The following is a 21,699-nucleotide window of genomic DNA, read 5'->3' on the forward strand; positions in this document are numbered from 1 at the left end:
AAGGTGTTATACGGGATGTCTCGACAGAATTCTCCGATGAATATCTTAAAAATAAAATTAAAAAATTCGAAATAAATTCTAATTTTGAGGTAGTAAACGTTTCTAGAATAAATAGAAAAACGGTTACCGATAAAATAAATTATGTTCCTACTAAATCGTGTGTAGTAAGCTTTAAAACACAAGTACTTCCAAAATACGTTACTGTAAATAAGGTGTTGAAAGAAATTGAACCATATCCACAAAAAGTCCTGCTTTGTTTCAACTGTTTGCGATTTGGCCACCAGGGGAAGCATTGTAGGAGTAACCCCCGTTGTAACAATTGCCAGAAAGACCATAATACAAAAGAGTGTCGGGAAACAACATTAACCCCAAAATGTTTTAGTTGTATGGGAGACCACTTCACAACAAATCTTAAGTCATGTCCAGAATTCAAAAGACAGAAATTAATTAAAGAATGCATGACTAATAGTAATATTAATTACCATGATGCCAACAAACAAATTCCCCGCAAATCTTATGCAGACGTAACATCAAATAACATTATTAAAGATTCTCATCAACAAAATTTGCCTTCTTCTAATTACCCTCTTGTTAACCAAAGTTTAAATAGCTCTTCTGTTACTCGTCCATTCACATTTTCGGCCAATAGTAATCATAATAAATATACAGTCGTCAAATCTTCTAAAGGTAGCAAAAGGCAGAGACCAAATAGTCCTGTCTTGACACAGTCAGATCCAGAATACACATTTAACTTTAGACAATCAGGAACTAATATTCCAATTATAAATAGTCCTTCATATAAAAATAATTTAAATTCAAATTCTCACACGCTACAAACAGAGTCAAACTCTGATATTTTAGATATAATTTTTACTATTGTTACCGAACTTTTTAAAAATTTTAGGGAAACTAATAATCCCAATGTTACTAAACAAGACTTACAGCAAATATTAATTAGTAAACAATTATTAAACGTGCACAATATACCAACTACTTCGTCGTCTTCTCAGCTATAAACAAACTCAACATTTTACAGTGGAACTGCAGATCTGCAGTTGGCAATAAAGAAAACTTAGAATATCTCTTAAATACAACAGAAACTACCGTAGCAGCTTTGTCAGAGACCTGGTTCAAACAGGAAAGGTTTTATAACTTCCAAGGTTATAATATTGTTCGGTCAGATCGTATGGATGGTTACGGTGGGGTAGCCATACTAGTAAAATCCAATAGATTATTTTTAGAAGTCGTATTACAGAAACCAGCAAGAATGATGTGTACATGCATCGAAGTGAAACTTCTACCTAATAACAAAGCAGTGTACATATTGTCAATATACATTAAACCAAAGACTCGGATAGAAGTAAGAGAATGGATACAATTTTTCGAAAACTTATCACGACCTTTTATAATTGCTGGAGATTTCAACGCTCATCATCTTTCTTGGGGTTGTGAGTTTAATGATGTCTATGGTGTTTTTTTGCTCAATGCTATTAATCACTGCAATCTTGTGTATCTCAATGATGGTGCACCCACACTTGTTACGTCAGGTAGAAAAAGTGCCATTGATCTGTCTATTTGTACGCAAGACATAGTACATTTAATATATTGGTCAGTCATACAGGATCCTCATGGATCCAATCACCTTCCTATATATATGAAGTTTAATAACTCTGACTCAGGATTACAAACCTATGGTCCAGTTCACAACATATGGGTTCTTAAAAGAGCCAACTGGAATCTGTACACGACAACACTAGAGGAAATGAGCACCGCATGTAACTACAACAATTTCATAGACACGATAAACTCAGCTGCAAACATTTGTATCCCGAAAAGAACAATAATAAGAAATAAGTACTGGAAGCACAAACCAAAACAATGGTGGAATGAGACCTGCAATAACATTGCTCATAGGAGAAAAGAAGCTTTCAGATTATGGAAAGAAAACCCAAACATACAAAATTTACTTGAATTCAAACGAGTTGATGCCATCGCAAAAAAAACATTCAAAGAAACAAAAAGAATTCAGTGGAGGAAATATGTTGAGAGCCTAAATCAGACAACTCCCATCACTGAAGTATGGAAAAAGGTAAATAGTTTTAAGAATCGTAAGCAGCAGAATAAGTTACCTATTGATCTGGAAGCGAATTGGATAGAAGAATTCCATGCCACAATCTCACCAGACTGGGCAAAAGAATGCATAGAATACAATCAGTTATCAAAAATGAATAACCATTTTCAATTTCGTTGCAAAACGAAAATACAGCCGAACCATATTCCAGTTCAATCAGAGAGTGCTGCAAGCACCTCTACCGGTTTCGAAACTTATTAGTCTCTCATCAGGAGGCACATATGCTGCTCTCCCTGATCCAACCAAAACAAACCCCAGCGTGCAGTCCCGAATTGCAACGAACGAAATGGCATAGATGCCCTAGCGGCAACTGCTAGCAAAAGACTAAGTTTTCACTCTAATGGCATACAACATATCCCACCAGAATGAAAACAATGGGAACCTTCTCTGGTTACACCTCCGAGGCTTCTACAATTTGCAAGCCATACGGATGCTGAGACTAAGGAAGATGAGGGAATTCTACAATTTACAATTCACGTCACAACTTGGAACTTTACCGCGCTGAGCAGATGTGACGTGAATTGTAAATTGTAGAATTCCCTCATCTTCCTTAGTCTCAGCATCCGTATGGCTTGCAAATTGTAGAAGCCTCGGAGGTGTAACCAGAGAAGGTTGCCATTGTTTTCATTCTGGTGGGATATGTTGTATGCCATTAGAGTGAAAACTTAGTCTTTTGCTAGCAGTTGCCGCTAGGGCATCTATGCCATTTCGTTCGTTGCAATTCGGGACTGCACGCTGGGGTTTGTTTTGGTTGGATCAGGGAGAGCAGCATATGTGCCTCCTGATGAGAGACTAATAAGTTTCGAAACCGGTAGAGGTGCTTGCAGCACTCTCTGATTGGACTGGAATATGGTTCGGCTGTATTTTCGTTTTGCAACGAAATTGAAAATGGTTATTCATTTTTGATTTACATTTACTCTGTGTGGAGTATGAAGGGAACCAGTCTCGTTGGAACTTTACCGCGCTGAGCAGATGTGACGTGAATTGTAAATTGTAGAATTCCCTCATCTTCCTTAGTCTCAGCATCCGTATGGCTTGCAAATTGTAGAAGCCTCGGAGGTGTAACCAGAGAAGGTTCCCATTGTTTTCATTCTGGTGGGATATGTTGTATGCCATTAGAGTGAAAACTTAGTCTTTTACAATCAGTTATCTTTAAAAACTGTTCCCAGAAACAACTTGTACTTACTTGAACGTTTTGAGATGTGGGAATTAGAAAGATCGTTGAAACTATCTAATAATACTTCACCAGGCGAGGACAATATAACTTACTCCATGCTGTTTCACCTCCCATTTAAACATAAAAAGTCGCTGTTAGAAATCTATAATAGTATTTGGACTGGTGCAAGTCCTATTCCGGATAGCTGGAAGAACTATATAATATTACCTATTAAAAAGAAAGACAAACCGCTAGACCTCTCAAGTTCGTACAGACCTATATCCCTGGCATCTTGTATTCTTAAAACTCTGGAAAGAATAATAAAGAATCGATTAGAACAATGGCTAGAATTTGAACACATCCTACCAAACTCACAATATGGTTTCCGGAAATGTAGGTCCACTCTCGAAGCTATTACTATTCTCGTTACAGATATACTGACAGGATATACAATAAAGAAACATACAGCTGCAGTTTTTATTGACCTTTCCTCGGCTTTTGATAACGTAAATTTAAACATTTTGTACCATAAGCTGACATCAATAGGAATACCTCATGAAATATGTTCATTTTTAATTTCACTATACTCCGATAGACGACTTTCACTAAAATTAAACCAAAATCTTCAAGGATCCCGAACATCGAATTTAGGACTCCCTCAAGGCAGCATACTCAGCCCGCTACTTTTTATACTATATACAATGGACTTCGAAGTAAATTTGAATAACGTGAATATGATACAGTTTGCTGATGATATAGTTATCTACACCAACGGTACTACTATTTCAAATTGTCAGAACATTTTAAACACAAACCTATGGTCAGTTAAGCACTGGTTAGATTCAAACAACTTAATTCTTTCTGAAAAAAAATCTGAAGTGTGTATTTTTACTAAAAAAAGGGACATAACTCAAGTACAGTTACAACTGGGACCATATCTTCTTCCAATCAAAAATTGTGTTAAATACCTTGGACTGTGATAATAATTTTGACAGAAATATAATAGAAATATAATAGAAATAATTTTGACAGAAAATTACTGTGGAAAGATACCATCCACCATGCAATAAAAAAACCGAGAACGCTATGAATATTTTGAGAGCATTCTGCCATACCAAATGGGGAGCAGATCCAAATACCGCTTTACTGTTCTATAAAACAATGGTTAGAAGTATATTAGACTATGGCAGTCACCTATATGGAACAGCAGCACATACTCACCGAAACAAAATAGAGACCTAGAAAAACACAAGTTTGAGAATATGTCTTGGTTATCTTAAATCTACCCCAATAAATATTATAGAAGTCGAATCTGTAGAACCTCCACTATCTTTCAGAAGGCAGCTAATTAGTCATAAATTTATGGCTAAAGCCATATCCAAAGAAGCCAGCTATTATCGTAACATTCACGACCTCACTGTCCTAGTACTCACCCATCCATATTGGCACTCAAAAGCTACTCCACTCCTAGTAAACAGCTATACCACACTGGCACAAATCTCTAACTCCCTGTCTATCAACAAAACTATACCTATCTACACCGAACCTCCCCATGTTTTCTTTTCAAAACATATAAAAACATACTACCTGGACCCAAAAGAAAACTTTCTAGAAACCATTAATGGAAGATGGCCTGAACACCAATACATATATACTGACGGATCCAAGTTGAATGGAAAAGTAGGCTGTGCCTTTTATGACGCAAACTCTTCCCAATATTACAAGTTCAAGCTACCAGATGAGTGTTCCATATATACCGCCGAAACAATTGCCATAGCAAATGCATTTAGATACGTCCAGTCGAGAAACACACAGAATCATGTTATATTCACTGACAGTAAAAGTGCAGTTGACCGAATAACAAACTTGAAATCATCGAAAAACCTTACTAACATAGAGGCAGAAATGTTAAAACTGAACTTTGAAGCAACAAAACAAAGGAAAACAATAACTGTAGTGTGGATTAAAGGGCACTCAGGAATAAAAGGTAATGATGCAGTGGATACACTAGCCAAATCAGCCACTGACACAGGCTACCATCTAACCACCAATATTGTTCCATATACAGATCTTACCTCCAAGTTTACTTCACATTTAAAACAATTGTGGCAACAAGAATATAATTCATCAGTCACAGGGCTTAACTATGTCGGCCACCAAAATAACATACCATTGAAAAGCTGGTTTCATGAATTAACCAAACGAAACTTCATTGTTACAATAAACAGAATAAGATCTAATCATGCTATGACTCCTTTGTACAAATATAAAATAGGACTGGATGAAAACCCATATTGTCCATGCGGAGAAGTTGGTAATAAACCATGTAATCCTAGAATGTTCAAGAAATAAGAAGAGCATTGAATCATTTTTCGAAGAAATTGTAAATCTCAAATTCTGTTTGCCAACCAGTCTAAATTGTATAATTTTTAGTAATAATATTAACTTATATCAATGTTTGTATAATCATTTAATTCGTTGCAAAATGAAATTGTAAAAACTAACACCATTGTAAGCAATTCTGCGATACAAAATATTATTGTAAGTGTGTTCACGAAAAAATTAACATAAAAAAATAATTAAAAAAAAAAGTAAAATAATGATAAACAAATAAAAAAAAACAATGAAAAAAAACGAAATAAAACTAAACAAAAGACTACACATAAATAAAGCATTAGAAAAAAACAAAAATATAATTAAAAAAAATAAAAAAAAATATACATATAAAAAAATGCACTAAACAGAAACACACACATTTTACTAACACAATAACATTTATCCTAGGGTGTGAGAATTTGAAAAATCAATTTATTTATATTGCATCAAAAAAATGCTCCCTTTATATTTCATAAATAAAAAATAAGTCTGGCTAATTGGTTCATGCCAAAGCCAATTATATAAAAAAAAAAAAGTATTTCTTGACAGGTAGTCTGCCACCTATCTCCCCATCTTTTTGATGGTCTCTCCGGTGGACGCTTGCCTGCTGGTTTTCCTTCAAGGGCAATTCTTGGTAGTCTGTGCTCCTCCATTCTTTTTACATGACTGAACCATTCTCTTCATTTTGCCTACCCCATCTGACTACGTCTTGCACGCCACATTGTTCCCTGATGATGTTGTTTCGTATTCTATCTCTTCTTGTCTTCCCTGCTATTGCTCTTAGTGTCTTCATTTCGGCTGTTCGTAGCAAGCTTTTGGTTTTATTGGTGTCTTCTCTTGATTCAATGCCATAGGATATAACAGGTCTGATGCAAGTTTTATAAATTCTAACTTTGCTGTCCATTCTCATATATGGGTTATTCCAGACCACATATCTCAAACATCTGGACAAGACAGCGGCCTTGTTAATTTGATTACTTGATAAGTCTACACCTAGATATTTGAACTGGTTTAGCTGTTCTATGGGTTTCCCCTCTACCACGAGCTTGCATCTAATTGGATCTTTCGAAATGGTAATGCATTTTGTTTTCTGCGTGGATATGTTCATGTTGAGTCGTCGACATGCTTGGTAGAATCAATAAAGTTGTCTTTGTAGGTTATCCTCGCCCTCTGCAATCAGGGCTGCATCATCCGCCTAGCACACTATACTTATAATACTGTGACCGAGTCTGTATCCTAGTTGTAGCGATTCCACATCTTCTATTATGTCATCCATTAGCATATTGAATAGAAATGGACTGAGGCTGTCTCCCTGCCTGATTCCCTCTGGTGCTCAAAGGTATGGTTGTTAATTTGAATTCTCTGTTGGAGATTTCGGGAGTTTTTAGAAACCAACATATATTTGGTTTTTTCCTCGTTTACCACAAGTCATAATTCACTTGCCGCGTACGCAAGCCTGGTAAAACACTGCACCATGTTTCTTAAACTTACAGTCTTTTCCAATTCTTAAACTTCTACCCACTATATATATATATATATATATATATATATATATATATATATATATATATATATATATATATATATATATATATATATATATATATATATTGTCAGAGAATGCGAGAATTTGCGTCGATCTATTAAAAATAGTTCCATTCATTCTAATATTTAATTTTTTTGACTGCCTTTTCCAAGGCAATACTAAAGAGGAGATACGCCAGCGCGTCTCCCTGTCTTAGACCATTATTAATGTCAAAGAACGCCGAGTTTTCTCCTTGAATTCTAACGCACGAGCTTACATTTTGCATTGTTAGTTGGGTCAACTTAACCAACTTAGATGGGATCCCAAAGTCTATCATTGCCTTATATAACGCAGTTTGTTTGATTCTATGTTAACATTTCAGTGGTATTTTGAAGAGGATTTAGAAGGTTTTGAGTCGAAACCTTATGCCTGTAGATTAAGAGATACTTGAACTTTGAAACTGTAAAAGAAGGGAAGACGAAAAAGTACCCCGCACAAACCTTATGGAAATTAGGTCCCAGTGGATTTAGTTCATACTTTGGAAAACACACTTTGAAGCATCCTGATAAAAAGTTCTCATGGGCACAACTCAATCGTATGAAAGATTTTCAAGATATAGAGGCACAAACTCGGAAAATTATAAGATTTACCGGGTATTCCAATTCCCAGAGTTACTGGTTATCTGGCAACATGTAGAAGTTTGGATCAAGGAAAAGTACTAGTAGGCTAGGATTTTTTCCTGGCTATCCAATGGCGACCTTTACTTTGACCTTAACCTTCAACGGACGTCATCTTTCAAGGCCGCGTCCCACCATCAAATAATTTGATCAAACTGGTTTGAGCAAACTGAAAGTGACAGTTAGTGACGTCACATCCTGAGTGTTCATTGTGGATAATAATGAAATATTTTAATTTTAAATAAAGTACAAACAAGTTAGACAACTCAATACAAAAAATTTGATCAAACTAGACTGATAGTGAGAGCACAGATTTTTAGAAATTCAAAAAACTGCAATTGTGACGTCACTTTGACGTACTTCCTCAAGTACGTCAAGTTTGCTCAAACTGTTTGATCAAATTATTTGATGGTGAGACGCGGCCTTTAGAGTTTCGAGGGTTTTCGGCATTAAATTGATATAAACAGATTATTCATGGGTTTTTCGGATCGCTAAACACGAATATGCCATCAGAATTGACCTCCGGAGGACGTGGTGGTCAGGGCCACTGCAAGGAACGTCATCTTCTAGAGTTTCGATCGTTTTAGGCGTGTAATTGATGCAAATGAATTACTGGAGGGTTTTTTGAGGTCGCTAAACACGAATATGACACCAGAACTGACTCCCGGAGAACCTGGTTTCCAAGGTCAATGAAAGGCGCTCCTGGAGTTTCGAGGGTCTTTGGTACTACATTAATGTAAAGGGATTAGTTATAGGTTTTTGAGGTTGCTGAACACGAATACGTGATCAGCACAGACACAGGAGCACCTGGTGCCTAAAGCGCTGGTTTCCTCGAAAGCGGTGCCTACAAACTGCGACCGTAACACTGCGATGAATGACGTCATAAAAAACTACCACGCAAAATAATAGCGGTGGTTTCCAAGGATGCGTTGGAAGCCACCGCTTGCTGAGTTTGCACATTCCATTGCCGCTGTGAAGAACCTTGAATTTTTCACCGTAATCTGACGTAATTCATCGCAGTGCTACGGTCGCAGTTTGTCGGTGTCGCTTTCGAGGAAACCAGTGCTTAAGAGAGGTTATCTTCTGGAGTTAAAAACCTAAGAGTAATCCATTTGCTTCCTCCGAAACTCCAGAAGATAACCTGTCTTAGGCACCATAAGTGCTTCTTTGTCTGTGCTGATCACGTATTCGTGTTCAGCAACCCCAAAAAATAACTATATCCAATAATATCTAATCCGTTACTATAACTAATCAGTTTGCATTAATGTAGTACCAAAGACCGTCGAAACTCCAGGAGCGCCTTTCATTGACGTTGGAAACCAGGTGCTCCGGGAGTCGGTTCTGGTGGCATATTCGTGTTTAGCGACCTCAAAAAACCCTCCAGTAATTCATTTGCGTCCCTTGCAGTGGCCCTGGCTACCATGTCCTCCGAAGGTCAATTCTGATGGCATATTCGTGTTTAGCGATCCCAAAAACCTATGAGTAATCTGTTTATATCAATTTAATGCCGAAAACCCTCGAAACTCTAGAAGATGACGTCCGTTGAAGGTCAAGGTCAAAGTAAAGGTCGCCATTGGATAGCCAGGAAAAAATTCTAGACTACTAGTACTTTTCCTTGATCCAAACTTCTAATGTTGCCAGATAACCAGTAACTCAGGGAATTGGAATACCCAGTAAATCTTATAATATTCCGAGTTTGTCCCTCGAAAAAATCATGAAAATCCTTCATACGATTGAGTTGTGTCCATGAGAACTTTTCATCAGGATGCTTCAAAGAGTATTTTCCCAAAGTTTGAACGAAATCTACTGGGACCTAATTTCCATAAGGTTTGTGCGGGGTACTTTAGGATTTAGCAAGATTTGACTCTGATTGGCTCAAATGTATTATCTGACAGAAAACATAATTTGGTAGACAATCTGGAAAAACATCTCATTGTACCTATGCTAAAACAGTAGTCTTAATTTGACCCCGTTATGTAATAGCGGATTAAGTGCCCCAAAGTAGTTTTGAGATAAATGGGTTTAAAGATTTTAAATTTGTTTTTGGTGCTATTTCTAAAATATAGAAATACCATGTTTCATATTTGAGAGGTTAATGCAAATATAAAAGAACTCTTACATGTTTATTAAATTTTTTTAAAATAATTTATATTTTAAAAGTTATTCGATCAAATGTCGCTGAATTCGTTTATGATTTTTTAAGGATATGCATGAGTTAAGATCCAAATACCGGATTAATAGACATATTTGGCGCTTAATCTGATGTTTCAGAATAAAAAGTAAGTGTTACAATAAGGTTTTATTAAATTTTTCGCTTTAATACGTATAAAAAGTTACATCGTTTACTTAGAAAATACACTAAAAGCAATCCACTAAGATTGGTCTTTATTATCGAAATCCGATGATCCATTAAAGCCGTCAATGTCATCTTGAATGCCTTTATTCCCTACGATGTTTTTGTATAAGTTTTTAGCATCTAATGAAGTAAGTTCCAATAACGACATTATGTCATTAAATTTTGGGATAGAGACCGGTTTTCCATTCGGCCACAAAATTTGCCGTTTGGATTAATACAAAAATTCTGTACTTTTGGTTGGATTTCTTCTGACTCGTTTACTTATGTCTACTTCTAGAAAATTGCCGCCGTGATTTTTGCTAAAATATATTTTAAAAGGATCTTCTTTCAAAAGCAGTATTTTTTAGTTTGAAGTCAGTTAATCGAATTCCCATTTATATCGTTCTTTCTATTTACAATATTTTTTAAATATCGCAAACTTCTTTACACTCTTATTCTTGTACCATTTGAACCGTTAATTTGTTTCGTTTTCTGCAACTTTTGATAAGGTTTATATAATCGTCTGGAGTATATAACCGATTTTGAAGCTTTAGTGCTGAGTCTATGTCCCCAAATTTGGAGTCATTGGGCATAAAAATGGGTCTTGATACTAGAAAGCGCATCGTTATTTTTTTAAGATGGTATAAGCTCAAGCGCAGATTTTAAAACCATCATACAATTTTAATATGTATTGAGGTTTTGTCCTTCGCAACTGCCAGACTATAATATCAATTCAGTTATTTGAGGTATTAGGTTCTGTTGCAAATATTTTAATCAAATTGAAGTTACTTCTTGTGCTCCTTTTCCTGCTGTGCTTCGACTTACATAGAAATGGCGTCGCCCAGTTTTTCTTAAATATTTACCGCAGTTGTAAAGCCACAGCTGTCTTTTGTAAAATACAATGTTCGTTCGTTGGAATTAGTGGTAAAGGTGGGTTTTTTTCAAATCAAAAGTCAGTACCTCCACATTTTGTTCATTTTTACCTTTTTGGAGATCTGAATTTATGAGATTTCTAGCCGCTTTTGCATTATCTTGATGAGTCTCGGTCTTTTAAATTGTTTTTTCTCTTCCTCTATTAACTTAGGATTTTAACTGCAAAATCGCATTTATTACATGTGTCATTTTTAACTCGTTTACTTTGCAAATTAAAATTGTCATAAAATATGCGTTTATAGGAAGCAAAAGCAACCCTAAGTTAAACATTATATTATTTAAGGTTACATCACTATTTAAAAAAAGTCGTTCACTTTGATTTCTACAATATAATGCGACCTATATTTTGGAAATTAGCTGATGTGATCAATAATTTCTTGTTTTTGATATTCAGGCATTTTTCCGCTGGTAGGTGTCTTTTCTCCTCTATGATCTTTAATGACTTCTGTTGAACAAACTTTTTTAAATACCGGTCAAATCTTGTCGAGGATATTCTCAAAGTTTGAATAAAAATTTTTGAACACGCTTCTTTGTTTTAAAATAACGTATTGTCCTTTGTTTTAATTTGTTTTAAAACTCGAACTTTGTTTCGAAAATTACGAACTACCCAATAAACGATGTCGCTTAGTTCGATATTTTAAACGTTAGAAAATATGTTGTGTTTTGTAATAAAGAACTAAGCGACTATTTGTGGCGCTTGATTCGTTATTACACTTAAAGATGAGTATTTTTGTTTTTGACAATGAATTATATACTATTATTGGCGCTTGATTTGATATTACACTTTTTATTGTAAGAGTTTTTAGTTCTTTAAAAACAACTTGGCTTTTAATTCGATATTACAAATCTTAATATGAGATTTTTCTTAATAAAATAACAAACAGCTCTTAATACAGGTGTTCAAAAACCGCTTTATTTTGTACTTTTTTACAAAAAACATATTTTTATAGATAGATTTGCACCGTAGCTGCAAGATGGCACCATAATCCGAATTTTGAATTTTTGGCGCTTAATCCGTTGTTACATAACGAGGTCCAATTAGTATGTACGTTATTGTTATTCATTTTAAGAGTACATCCGTTAACCGAAATAATTGGGGGGAGGTTGTTTCGGATAAAAAGAATTTGGGTTAAAAATAACATTGTTTTTGTACTCTTCTTGTATAAATTACATAGTATTCTTCTTCAAAATTGGTGAATGTTAGTGTTTGTTAAATAAATCTTCTATTTGCTTTTGCATTTTCTTTTGACAATGATATTTTAGTATAAACATAACTACAGTGATAAAAAACATGTGCTGTATATTTAATTGCTTTCTTTAGTTGTATGAAAGCAATGTTGACGATGTTGACAAATTAACATCGAATTATTTCCGTTTTTACATAAAAATTTATACTTTTTGTTGACGAAATTATTGAAACTGGCAGACATTTCGGGTAATGGCATGTGTCGGTTAAAAAAGTTTCGGTTAACGGAGGTTTTACTGTATTCAGGTAAATAATATACCTATACAAAAGTTTGTAATTTTTATGTAAATTGAATGAAGGTAATAAAATGTTATTTGAAAAAGTTTTTGTAGTGTAACTATTGAATGTCGTCAATTTTTGGTTTGTTTGTCATTATATAATTGATATGAGTATAAAAAAAGAGTGTGTGCACTTTGTACGCATGTAATATACTTCTATTTGTATGATTTCAACGAAACAAATATATTTTAAACATTTTAATTGTATTTTTGTTTAAATATTAAAACTAATTTTAATACTTAAAATAATACCAAAAATTAAAATTAGTTTCATCTCTTCTTATTTCAAAATGTATTATGTTTTCCATCTTTTGCGATATTTTGCCGATTATTAGGGCGCCCATCACTGTATATACAGGGTGAGTAGGGAGGAACACTCCAAACTTTAAGACTGTATAAGCTTTAATCGCGCTGGACAACCCGAGCATACCCAGAGGGAGAACGCCTGCGCATTACAAAATTGAGCGTTCGCGGAGGTCAAATGTTTCCCTCTGAACACACTCCGGATTTTTAATTCGGTGTTCGCGCAGTACAGAAAAAAGATCCTGAACGTGTCTAGGATACCCTCTCGACGTTCGAGGATTTGGTTTCGGATTTTAAGTTCGCACAGGCGCACAAAATATTTGGGAAGAATTTCTTGACATTCTGTTCTTACTGCCTCCAATCCTTAACCTAAAATATTGTTTTGTTAAATAACTTGTAGATGTATAGGTCCTTACGTAGAGTATAATAGGAATGAATACTGAGGAACACTGCAATAGTTTTTTTAAGTCGAAATTATTGTTAATTACAACATAAACTGACCGCAAATATGTATACAAGTTAATGGCAAAGTCAATGTTTTCCTTGAGTTGATGCTTTTCAATTTCGCCACCAGGCGTCGCCCACTTTGCGGTTCCTCGCCAATAGGCAAATCAAAATAAGCGGTACGCCACCTGGTGAGCATAGGAGTAACTAAAGATATTGACATTGTTTTTCGATTTTGCTTTGAGTTTGTGTAAAAATATTACCATTAAGAATAGTTTATTGCAAAAACACACACAAAGAAATAGCTTCAGAAAAACATTAAGAAACCGGTATGGGCCTAGCGTGTGTCAAAATTTTACGAGATTGGAAACCTTGTACGAGAAACTGGCACACTGTCAAAATTCAATCAAATTTTTAAGGCGATGTATAAAAATATTTACGTCTTAAAAGTAATTTGATAAGAATGAGTTGTTCAAATCGGTATTGTTTTAAAATAGGCTTTTAGGTGTTGCTTCAAATAGCGAATTGAAATTCACTTTTCATTACAAAATATTAAAACATAGCCTAAAAAGTTGTGGAAACATTTTTGGGTTACATAGTGGAAATGTTCCAAAGTCTCGTATCATAATATGTATCACAACAAATATACTGAATGGTTATTATATCCACGGTTATATCAATCATTGTTACAGCCAATGAAAAAAGAATCTTAATGGAACAATAAAGCGCACAAAAGTGGCGAACATGTTACTTTAGAAAAAGCAGAAAAATTAAACCAATTGTACCTATTGCACGTCGTTCATGAATCCCTAATAATAAAGCCGTTCATTCACGATACTGCGGTGTCGTTCGACAAAATCATCGATGATATCAATTCTGCATTATTTCAGCATAGAAACCAGTTTCTCTGTGCTATAATTGTAACGATTTTGTTGGATGCACGGTCACACACGATCAAAATTTTTGCCAATTAGTTGAATTCGACAAAATTGAACCACGCCGCAGTATCGTGAGTGGCCGGCTTAATATGAAAACTATCGATTCTGCTGCAGAAATCAAGGTTATGTTCAAGGTTGGCAGGCTTAAACCAAATGCTTCAAACCTTGGTTTAAACCAACTTGTTTTTTAAGAAAAAACCTTTGGGCTATAGTGCAGTTGAAACTTCGAAACGCAATTCAAATCGGTTTATTACTATTAAAAACGTATTACTATTAGACTTATTAACCTATTAAACTTATTATCAACAAATTATTACTATTAAAAATTATTTCAACATTCAACAAATACAAAACTCATTCAAAACCATTGCAAAACGCCAATGACCAATGTCAATATTTATAGTTCTACAATTCATCACTTTGGCGCTGCATTCTTATTTTCGGTTGCCTATATGCCTTAGCTCTTCTTTCTCATGGTACATACTTAGACGTAATAGTACGTACTCTTCTGTACGTACTGGTATGTACCCCAGTGTACGTACTTAAAACGTACATTTTACGTCATGTACGTACAGTACCAAAATTGTACGTACTCAAAACGTACTGTGCTGTTTGGGTAGATGCTGGTTTTTAAAGTTTTGAAATTACCTATGTAAAGTGTTGTATCATTTAAATATTCTTCAAACAAATTTTAATACTTTTTTATATTAAAGCTTTTTTAGTTGTTTTTGTCAATGTTTTCCATTTAGTATGTTTATAAATAAGTAGGTACCTTTTCTAGTATTATTATCTTATACTTTTCATTCGATATGCGATAATTACCTATTACGGTAGTATTACAATAAATTGTACTCTGTTTTTACCTAATTTCTTCTATCTAGATGAGCTTATAAGTAAAAGTGCTTTTTTTAACCTACATATTCTCGTGGTTGATTTTTCAGTTTAATTTATGAGTTAAATTAGTCTCTTACTGAATATAATAAGAAACATAAACAACACATCAAACGTATTCGTAAACTATTTCTTGTGTCTTGTTATATTTCATTATTTTTGTGGTGTAATAAACCACAACACAATATGGCACAACCTATCAAATTCAATAGGAATAAGGCTTTTCATCGATTGTCATTTGTTTCGAGCTTCTGTCTTGTGTCACATAATATTAATTTATCTACGTCATACGTCTTTGGTTTGTATCATTGGTATATGTCAATAACGTATGACGTAGATATATTAATATTATGTGACACATGACAGAAGCTCAAAACAAATGACTGTCAATGAAAAGCCCTCTACACATATCATCAAATAAACCTCAACACAATGCCACAACTTATCAAATTCAATACATATAATATCAAAATTGGAAATCTTTACTAAATTATTCCTTCCTTCAGATAATTTTCAACCCCCAGGAAGTTAAAGGTAATTTTTATGTCTAAATAAGAAGCTGCAATTTTCAAGTAACAACAATCTTTTACTCTCTACAAAAATTTAAGCCAGATTTCGGTGTGGAAATACCAAATTACCTATATTGTCGAAATAATTAAGACGCTAACAAAATTTCTAACTTCTAAGAAAGGCATTGAATAGAATGTTAATCCTTTCCTGTTGCTGTTATTCTCTTTCTCTTTGTTGACATACAAATTTGTTGCATTTATTGCAATTTTTGTTGACATTGATTTCGAAATAAGAAAGGGACAACAAAAGCAGGCTTCCTTCTCTAACCTTAATGTATGCAACCCATCATTACATTAGGAATCCGAAAATTGTTCGCGGAGCGAAAAATCCTGAACATGTCCAGGATAAGTTTACGTTGACGCCTGCGCCTTGGAAACTAATCCCGAACTTATATTATACGTAATAATAATTACAAATAACTCCTATGTTGTTATTAAATTTTCATTTGTTTCCGAGATACGGGGTGTTAAAATTTTTCTTACAAACTGACAATTTATTTATTGCTCTAAAACCCCTTGAGGTGTGCAAATGAAATTTGGTGGGTTTTAAGACGTATTTATTGCGCATTATTGGATGTTGTAAATATTCCTGGATATTGCCCAGGACAACACAGGACTCTAACCCACGTGGATGTAATGTGAAAGGGATGAACCTCACATATTGAGAGTTGAATGTCAACTGTTAGTTGACATTCTTCACAACAGTTAGAGTTCTGTGTTGCCCTGGGTAATATCCAGGAATATTTGCAACATCCAATATTATTATTAACAATATGTACTACCATTTAAGACTTTGTAACATTTAACACATTGCGTGCCACGCTTTAATCGGGATACTACTCTCAGGGGCCACTGATATCCACGGCCATGAAAGTTAGTCATAGGGTTTTACTCATAACATTTTGGTGGCTCACACATGCATTTTACTTTTAACACTGATGATGGATTATTTTTTAATCCGAAAACGTTTTGTGAATGTGATGTAACCCTTATTAGGGTCTTTTAAATATAGGTACCTTTTACAAAGGATCCAGTATTTTTTTCTGATTTATGGTATACAGAGAGCTACAGGAATTTTATTTTCCTCGTGGATTTTTATATTGATATCATTTACCACTTCTGCTGATTATTTCATTGATTTTCCTTTTTACTCAAATAGTTGAATCGATTATTGTTGAAAGGGGGTAAGCGCCATTTTCAACTTTTCGAGTTAAAGTAAAAAATCCTCTCTTTTTATATATGCACGATGCACGTCATTTGGTGTTAAATGCAGTTTCGCAGTATAAACTGTATCCACGCAGTACATCAGTGCTTGCTTCCTTTCAAGACCAAATTTAATGACTCGGATAAAGAAAAAGAGAAGAGTTTTTTACTGTAACTCGAAAAGTACAAAAAGGCGCTTACCCCTTTTCAACAATAACCGATTCAACTACATTATAGTTTTTTTTTGTATTTTAGGTTATCCCCAAGATGAAAACAAAACGGAAACTATGGAGACACTAATTGAAGATTTATCTTACGAAGGAAATTATATTACGAGAAATTATACGAGTCAACACACTGAAGAAAAAACAATAAATAAAGATGTGAAAGTTGTGACTGAAAGAAGACCTTATAAATGTGAAATTTGTTTTAAGCAATTTATTAGATCAAGTCATTTGAAAAGACATTTGACAGTGCACATTAGAGAAAAACGTCCAAAACAAACAAAAAAGTGCGAGATTTGTTTTAAGCAATTTCGTCAAGCAGATAGTTTGAAACAACATTTGAGAGTGCACACTGGGGAAAAACCTGAAAAGTGTGAGATTTGTTTTAAGCGGTTTTCTCTAAAACATCATTTGAAAGATCATTTAACAATGCACACTGGAGAAAACCCGTACAAGTGTGAAATTTGTTTCAAGCGATTTAGTAAAGGAAGTGTTTTGAAAAGACATTTGAGAATACACAGTGGAGAAAAACCATACAAGTGCGAGATTTGTTTTAAGCAATTTCGTCAAGCAGTTTGTTTGAAAGGACATTTGACACTGCACACTGGAGAAACACCTTATAAGTGTGAAATTTGTTTTAAGCAATTTAGTAATGCAAGTAATTTTAAATTACATTTGAGAGTGCACACTGGAGAAAAACCTCATAAGTGTGGGATTTGTTTTAAGCAATTTAGTAATGCAAGTCATTTGAAAAGACATTTGAGATTACACACCGGAGAAAAACCTCATAAATGCGAGATTTGTTTTAAGCAATTTCGTGAAGTATATAGTTTGAAAGAACATTTGAGAGTGCACACTGGAGAAAAACCTCATAAGTGCGAGATTTGTTTTAAGCAATTTAGTAAAGCAAGTAATTTGAAAAAACATTTGAGGGTGCACACTGGGGAAAAACCTCATAAGTGCGAGATTTGTTTTAAGCAATTTAGTCAAGCATATCATTTCAAACGGCATTTGAAAACACACACTGAAGAAAATCCTTATAAGTGTGAGATTTGTTTTAAGCAATTTAGTACAGCAGATCATTTGAAAAGACATTCGAGGGTGCACACTGGGGAAAAACCATACAAGTGCGAGATTTGTTTTAAGCAATTGCTTGATTTGAAAATACATATGAGAATACACACTGGAGAAAAACCGTACAAGTGCGAGATTTGTTTTAAGCAATTTAGTGACTCAAGTAATTTGAAAGGACATTTGAGAATGCACACTGGAGAAAAACCTCCAAAACAAATAAAAAAATGTGAGATTTGTTTTAAGCAATTTAGTAAAACAGATCATTTGAAACAGCATTTAAGAATACATACTGGAGAGAAACCTTATAAGTGTGAAATTTGTTTTAAGCAATTTAGTCAAGCAAGTCATTTGAAAAGACATTTGACAGTCCATACTGGAGAAAAGCCATACAAGTGCGAGATTTGTTTTAAGCAATTTCGTCAAGCACGTAGTTTGAAAAGACATTTGAGGGTGCACACTGGGGAAAATTTACAAGTGTGAGATTTGTTTTAAGCAGTTTTCTGTGAAAAGTATCTTATTAACATTTGAGATTGCACCTTGAAAAATTTCTTTTAATAGTGTACATATTATGCAACGGGCATTTAATGATGATCATTATGGTGCAAGTATGAAAGATGCGCTATAAGCCGCGAAACAGGGATTGTCATATAGAAGACGAGTATCATACAGACATGACAATTGAACGCTAGTTGTATACATAATTTTTTTATACATTTATTTTGTAACATAAACAAATTAAGTAAGAAAACATAATTTGGTAGTCAATCTGGAAAAATATCTCATTGTATGCTAAAACAGTAGTCTTAATTAGTATATGTACGTTATTGTTATTAATTTTAAGAGTATATACATATTACATACATAAAAAAGAATGTGTGTGTACTTTGTACGCACGTAAGAAGTTATACTTCTACTACATATTATGTGATTTTTAAGACAATATCAAAAATTTTAAAAAATAAAAGAATAAAACGCACACAAACACATTGAAAAATGCCACAAAGAAAAAATGATTTCTGAACAATAATAATTGTTGGCAAAAATTTTAAATACGCATTTTCTGAAAAAAAAATTATATATAGTATTTTTACTACAAAAACGTTATTACGTAGGTCAAAATTTTCGACGTAAGAGAACTGTCAAAACATTAGAATGTGACTTTTCATTATTGCCATGTTTATAATAATCATGGCAATAATGAAAAGTCACATTCTAATGTTTTGACAGTTCTCTTACGTCAAAAATTTTGACCTACGTAATAACGTTTTTGTAGTAAAAATACAACAAATATACTTACAATCGTAACATGCATAAAAAAATAAAAAAATAAAACTTGCATCGGGAATTGAACCCGTGAACTTCTTGGCGCTTTGATTCGTAATCGAAGCGTAGACTCACTCGTCCAATCGCACATTATTTATCATGTGGAAAAATACGGTAACTGAACGTTTTACTGTTTGACAGTTATTTTGAAAATTAAATTATGTAGTTTAAATTTTGTGGAAGAAAATATAAAAATATAACAAAACAGTAAGAAAACAATATATTAGATGAAGATTGGTAGAACTTTTGTTGGTAATCAAATTAAGTATGTAAATCAAAACATTACATACCTACTAGATAAATAAATCTACGCCAAAAAATCATAATTTAAAAATAAAAATCGAACCTAATTTGGGATTTCTCTCTAACATCCGCATTCTTGAGAAAATAAATGTATGTATTTCAACCTAATCCAAATGTATAATTACAATATGATTATAATAAAAACTACTTACCAAATTAGAATGACTTTTCCTTGTCCAAAATAGTCCAAAAGTCCAAAAATATAGGTACATATATGAAAACTATTTAAAAAGGCAGTATAACTATTAACTAACTTTTGTTTGTTGTTTCTTTTCACACAAATTTTAAAACGCAACAACCATAAATAATCTAAATACAGCTGTGCCACAGCTGCCATATTGAATAATTTTTGACATGTCATTTGAACATCCAATCAGAACAAAGTTATAATGCGCATGCGCCCGGTCGCTAGGTTTTACCATATAAAAATTCACCCTCTATCGCCGGTAAAGAAGTATAACTTCAAAAAGTTTGTAAATTTTTATGTAAATTGAATGAAGGTAATAAAATGTTAGTTGGAAAAGTTTTTTTAAAGTCATAAAGTGTTAGTAATACAATTTGTAAATACAAATTACAAACTGTGTTACTCACCCCCAAAATGTATAAACTCACCATTATCACAATTTTAAAAAATTTTCTTTGACTTTTTAAAAACAAACTATGTGGCGCTTACATCGTTATTCGGCGGACCCATTCAATTTTTGGTGTTTATAATTTATATAATTGATATGAGTATAAAAAATATTGTACATACAGGGCGAGTGGAGAAGAACGTACTAAACTTTAAGACTGTAATATACGTAATAATAATTAAAAATACATAACTCATGTTGTTATTCAATTTTCGTTTGTTTCCGGGGTACGGGGTGTTAAAATTTTTCTTACAAACTGACGATTTATTTTTTGCTCTAAAACGGGTTGAGGTGTGCAAATGAAATTTGGTTGGTTTTAAGACATAGTTATTGCGCATTTTTTGACTATTCAATTAAGAATTTTATATTCACCATTGGCGCGCGTACAAGTAATGGTCTGAAATTTTTTAAAGAAAAAAATAGTACGTTACTGGGATATTTCAAATTAAAAATTATTTTTGAATTTCTGACAAAAATCTCTCTTCCCGTTTGTTCATACGACGCTTCGTTTTCATGCAAAAAATAAAATATCTTAACGCTTGCAAAGTATTCAAAATAAGTTTCTACTCATTCATATACAGGGTTGCAAAAAGTCTGGCAACACGTTATTTTCTCGGAAACAGCTAGAACGATTTTTATAGATTTTGGTAGGTAAGGGTCTTTTAATGCGGCCGATATTATAATGGTAATTACATTGTTGTCAAATCTTCCGTTTTTCTGGAAATCCAATGAACTTTCTTATTTTAAATGGAACACCCTGTATATTTTTTAAGTTTTGGAATTCTTAAGGGATACTGATTATTTCTCACATGACATTCCCTATACCTAAATGCCATAATTTCGGAGTTATTGCTACATTTATAAAAAAAAATTTAAACAATTTATAAAAATCAACTTTTTCGGCCCGGGTAGACATTGTTTTCGGTTCTTTGGATCATTGGGAACAAAAAAGGTGGTTTCTAATTTTTCTCTAAAATTATACGTTTTCGAGTTATAAACAATTTAAAACTGAAAAAAAAAACGAAAAATGACGATTTCCAAGATTCAAAAACACAAGTAAAAAAAATAATTTTTGAAATTACAAAATACCTAAATTTAAGATCAAACCTTCTATCAGATACCTGTAAGAATTTTTGGT

The 21,699-nt window shown here is 33.5% G+C and overlaps 1 protein-coding gene across 1 annotated transcript in view; it reads left to right on the forward strand.

Annotated features, from left to right (window-relative positions):
• The window catches only part of LOC126891876 (zinc finger protein 271-like), a 57,912-nt gene extending 37,504 nt beyond the window's left edge, over positions 1-20,408 (forward strand). The window contains exon 2 of the mRNA XM_050661214.1: positions 17,261-20,408. Coding sequence (XP_050517171.1) covers positions 17,261-18,783 — 1,523 coding nt within the window. The 3' untranslated portion in view covers positions 18,784-20,408. The remainder of the gene's footprint in view (positions 1-17,260) is intronic.
• The last annotated feature ends 1,291 nt before the right edge of the window (positions 20,409-21,699 follow it).

The sequence above is a fragment of the Diabrotica virgifera genome, chromosome 9, assembly GCF_917563875.1.
Source record: "Diabrotica virgifera virgifera chromosome 9, PGI_DIABVI_V3a".
NCBI lineage: Eukaryota > Metazoa > Arthropoda > Insecta > Coleoptera > Chrysomelidae > Diabrotica > Diabrotica virgifera.